At 53.7% G+C, this 5099-nt stretch overlaps 1 protein-coding gene across 1 annotated transcript in view; it reads right to left on the bottom strand.

Moving 5' to 3' along the window:
* Positions 1-3430, bottom strand: part of HS1BP3 (HCLS1 binding protein 3) — a 26278-nt gene extending 22848 nt beyond the window's left edge. The window contains exon 1 of the mRNA XM_015566437.1: positions 3394-3430. Coding sequence (XP_015421923.1) covers positions 3394-3430 — 37 coding nt within the window. The remainder of the gene's footprint in view (positions 1-3393) is intronic.
* Positions 3431-5099: the final 1669 nt, after the last annotated feature.

The raw sequence follows: 5099 nt of genomic DNA, 5'->3' as shown, positions 1-5099 counted from the left end.
ACGGACCTTTCTGATAATCCGGCCCTGCACCCCCAATGAATATACAAACAAGTGGAGCAATAAATCAGTGTTTCTCTCTCCCTCTAAAATCAATTAAAAAAAATTAAAAAGTTATCTTCAGCTCGTCAGAGGCTGGGACCTTGCAGTCCTTAGTCAGATCCAGGCTACTGTCCTCTGCTATCTCGGGGTTGTTGATTATCCAGGGGAAAGCCTAGGTATATATGTATAAAATATATGTATATTATATATATAATATACACATATTTTTATATATGAGAGAGTGCTATGATTTCCAGAGCTGGGATTTAAACTTAAATTTAATCAAGGTCACAAGGACCCTTGGTTTGCTGGTGTCACTTCATAAGGGTACCCACAATGTCCTGGTTCAAAGAGAAATTATCTGGTCTCCCTGCCTTAGGGAGAGTGTTGGGGGAACAATGTCACCAGTGCTCATGTCCCTAGAGATGCTCAGAGAGATTCTAGGAGGGTCAAATGGGGGAACATATAACGCAGCAAACAAGATAAACTAGACTCGTGTGCGCGCGTGCGTGTGTGTGTGTGTGTGTGTGTGTGTGTGTGTGTGTGTGTTGCGGGGGTAGGGGGGGGCCTCAGCCAAGCCTGTGCCCTTTCACAGTCCAGGAGCCCTCAGGGGATGTCTAACTACATTTTTAAAAAATCACCCTGTACGGCTAAAGAAACAACAGCCTGACTCCAGAGGCCTTCCAGTGGCTCTCCTGGAAGAGGCTAACAGGGAGTTCTCCACAAAAACCGAAAAAACAACAACTGTCTTTCTTCTGCTAAAAAAAAAAAAAATAAGTTATTTTGCCACGTGTTAAAAAGGTGAGGCAGACTTTATTCAAGACTATTGCCATAGGAGAGAGCTGAGGCTCAACTCTGAGCCCCAGAGGGACACGTGGGGATTTACTGCCACGGAGCAGGGTGAGGACCAGGGGAGGAAAATTCCTGGAGGAGACAGCAGGGGACGGGGAGTCTTGCTAAAGGAGCCTAGCAGGCATCTGCTGAAGGCAGGCAAGGACTCAGATGTCGGGGAACCTGGTCAGAGATCCAGGCTGATCACATATCCAGGCTGGGGGATTCTTTCTAAAGTTGACTCAGCTTCATATTTGCAGAGTGGCCCAGGCAGGACAAAGTGTGTGTGTGTGTGTGGGGGGGGGGTGGAGAGAAGGGGGGAGGTCAAGGTCTAGTGGAGAAGGTGCTCAGAGGAGTCGACACTTTGCCAAGGAGTCTGTCACCCAAAGCTTCCCTCTCACAGAGCCGCTCACACTCTCGCCCTCTCTGTGTGCAGTCCCCTCTCCGGGTACCCTCCTGCTCGGGTCCTCCCTTCCTAAGGACACCCCCGCCCAGAGCGGCTCCCCACACTCTGGGAAGAGTAGGTAGGGCTTCTGCTTGACTGTGTTTCCCCAAAGAACCAGCCTCCCTTCCCCACCCTACCGCCCTGGAACTCAGATCCACAAACTTCTTTGCAACCACCTGTAAAATACTCAGCCCAGGGCCTGGCACAAAGTGACATTTAGTCAGTGTGTTTGTGTTCTTCTAATGTTTAGCAACTAAGGAGACAAGACTCTGCTCTGTTTCTTCTCCTAGTTGGACTCCATCACAAAGCTGCTCTCTCGCTCTCTCTCTCTCTCTCTCCTTTCTTGGTCGGCTGCCTCTTGCATGCCCCCACTGGGGATTGAGCCCACAATCCGGGCATGTGCCCTTGACTGGAATCAAACCTGGGACCCTTTAGTCCACAGGCTGACGCTCTATCCACTGAGCCAAACCAGCCAGGGCTCTCTCATGGCTCACTCATTCATTCATTCACACATTCAATAATACCCGCTAATCTGGGCCTCTGCTCCAGGCCCCGTGGAGGCTCTGGGCGTCTCAGTGAGAGGAACCTCCTGCCCTGTGCTCTCAGTGTGTCGGTGGACCTGCTGCCTCCAGGTCCCTGTCCTGCCCCTTCTGCCTCCTTCCCTCCGTGTGCTCACTCGCTGTGCCTGGCATGCCTCTGATGGCTGCCTTTGGGGCCACAGCTGGACCAGGGCAAGGGGCTTTAGAGGTAGAGGATGCAGGGTATGACAAACCCTCTCATATGGACTCACCTCACCATGGGATGAGAATCCGAGACCCTGACCTGCCAAAGTGGCTCAGGAACGGAAAAGCTGATTCTGTAAACCTGGCCCGGGAAACACGCAGACCCTCTGCCCTTCCCGCCTTCCCTCCATGGAAAGCCCCAGAGATGCACAACAGAAGCTGGGGTGTAGTGGTAGCACACATTACCGGTGACCAGCAGATGGCAGTGTCCGCCAGCCCTCTGCATTTGTCCCAAACAGAGGGCTCAGAGAGGTCCCCAGTGGAACTTCTGGGAAAGAACCCACCCTGCTCCCTTCTCTGTCCCCTCCCCTCCCCCATGCAAAGGCCCAGAGCCCAATGGCAGGTCAAGCCAGTGGGGGGGCACCGCAGGTGGGGCGCTTGGCAGGTCAAGCCAGTGGCCGGGAGCCTGACTGCAGCCCACTGGGTGTGGATGCCAGAGCTGTTGCCGGGGGTAACCTGGAGCAGGGCAGCCCTGGGAAATTCCTCAGAGCCCAAGGGAACCCAGCCCCAGCACCAGACAGGAAGTCGAGCCAGAGCACTGCTGGAATCTTCCCGCACCTGTGGCCCAGGCAGCCCATCCAGGCCTTTCTGGGGGAGACATTTGCAGCACCTCTTGGCTGAGTGGAGATCAGTACCACCAGGTGTAGTGAGGGCCAGCAGGCGGCTGCCTCTGCAGGTAACATCACCACCTTCCCTCTCCTGCCCTCCCAGCGATACCTTCCTCAGGGCAGAGCTCCAGCCTAACCCTCTCTCCAGCTCTGAGTCACAAAGGCCAGGGGCCATGGTAGGTCCAGACCGAGGGCAGGCTCCTGGCCAGGTGCCTGGCAGCGGCCCCATGCCCACATGCCCTCCACCTCTCACAGGTGAACCCTCGGTGGACATTTGATTGTCAGCCTCACTGTGCATTTGAGGATCTAAAGCTAGGAAGGGCTGAGGGACTTGCAGCTTGAGGTTAGAGGCAGGTTTTGAATTCTGGTCTCTTTAAAAATATCTATGTGTATTGATGTCAGAGAGAAAGGGAGAGGGACAGAGAGATGGAAACATCAATAACGAGAGAGAATCATTGACTGGCTGCCTCCTGCACCCCCCACACTGGGGATCCAGGTGGCAACCCAGCCATGTGCCCTGACCGGGAATTGAACCGTGACTTCCTGGTTCATAGGTCAACGTTCAACCACTGAGTCACGCCAGCTGGGCGAATTCGGGTCTCGACTCTCAGGAGCATCAACCAGTCATAGCCAGGGAGCACCTGTTCTGTCTTCTGAAATAATGCTTTTTTTGCAGGGACCCCCGTACCTCCCAAAAGGGGACAAGGCAGAGGCTGAGTCCTCATTACGCCTTGTCTACAGGGTGCCCAGGGCAGAGCTGTGGTGAGATCTTCTGTGCTGCCTGGAGAACAAAGGAACGGAGCGCAGAGGGGACCCGCCATCCCAGGGGGCTGTGATGCCCAGTAACAGCATCTGATCACTGGCCTACCTTGGGGACCTGGCTTCCTTATAACCATGCACGCATCTGTCTCTAAGGGGCGTCCTTGTGCTCAGGTCATCAGACATGCGGGACTGGGGTTGGGATGTGGCTTGCAGCTGAGTAGACTGTCCCTGCAGCTGACCCAAGTTCTGGTGCCTGAAGGTCACCACAAGGTGACGAGCTGGCAGAATCCAAGACTAACTTCCCAAGGGGCTTGAACTCATGTTCCAGACTCGTGTTCCCAGGTGGCATGTAAATTCCCGCTGCGAAGTTGCCTTGGAGATGCTGTGGCTCTCCTGGGTCTGCTAAAGCAAAACATGGTCACGTTCAGAGCTATTAGAAGGCTGCCTGGGGTTGGGGTGCCCTGTCCCCACAAGCACTGCCTGGGTAGCAGTCTGTTATGACTCAGGCATGGCATGGAGGTTAGGTACATTGTTATTAACTTAATTAGGGTACTCCCAAGGCTTAGGAAGAGCCACACTCAAGGGGCCAAAGAGCCGCATGTGGCTCTCGAGCTGCAGTTTGCCGACCACGGGGCTAGGCCCTTATCTTCTTGCCTCAACTTGAATATGACTTTCACAGAGAGGCATTTTCTTGAAAATTCTAATAAATTACCACTTCTCTCCTCTGCCTGTTCTCTGCTGTTCCAATTATAATCCCTGTTACAATTCAGAAAGGGAGACATGGTCTGACAAATTCATCATTAGGTGATTTTGTCTTTGTGCAAGGGTCCTAGAGTGTACTTACACAAACCTAGATGGTATAACTTGCTGTATACCTAGGCTCGTGGTCGGCAAACAGCAGCTCGTGAGCCACATGCGGCTCTTTGGCCCCTTGAGTGTGGCTCTTCCACAAAATACCACGTGCAGACGCGCACGTACAGTGCGATTGAAACTTCGTGGCCCATGCGCAGAAGTTGGTATTTTGTGGAAGAGCCACACTCAAGGGGCCAAAGAGCCGCATGTGGCACGCGAGCCGCAGTTTGCTGACCACTGCAAACTGTGCATTTTGTCTAGGCCCTAGACAACCCCAAAGTTTCTTCCAGATCCTGGGATTCTATGTCCTGAATCAAAGACCAAATCCTCAGAGAAAGCAAACAGCTTCTGCAGGGGAGGGATGAGCAGCAAAAGTGTTCTCCGAGGTAAGGATCTGGGGTGAGAATGTGGGGACCAGCTCTCCCCACCTCAGTCAAGAAACACCCCCAACCCCACTCCCTATCCCCTGTGGCTTTCCTCTTCTTCCCCTGTTGGAGCCAAACTCACCTCCTCTCTCTGAGACAGCAGGAGTCTGGGATTCTGGAGGTTGGGGGTGGTCATTAAACTGATGCAGGATGAAGTTAGAACTCCGGTGCCAGCTTGCTCCCAGCCTTCTAGAAACTTCTTGCACCTGCCTCTGGGCTCCTCAACAGCTGCCCAGTGACTGCTGGGGCAACACAGAGGCCAGAGGAATTTCCCTTCAAAATGCACTTAGTAGCAGGTAGAGCACAAAGTGCAGGTCTCCCTCCTGCCTGCCCCCCTCCCCCACCACCAAAGGCC

This window comes from Myotis davidii, unplaced genomic scaffold (assembly GCF_000327345.1).
Source record: "Myotis davidii unplaced genomic scaffold, ASM32734v1 scaffold238, whole genome shotgun sequence".
Taxonomy (NCBI): Eukaryota; Metazoa; Chordata; class Mammalia; order Chiroptera; family Vespertilionidae; genus Myotis; species Myotis davidii.
This window is presented reverse-complemented; position numbering and strand designations above follow the sequence as displayed.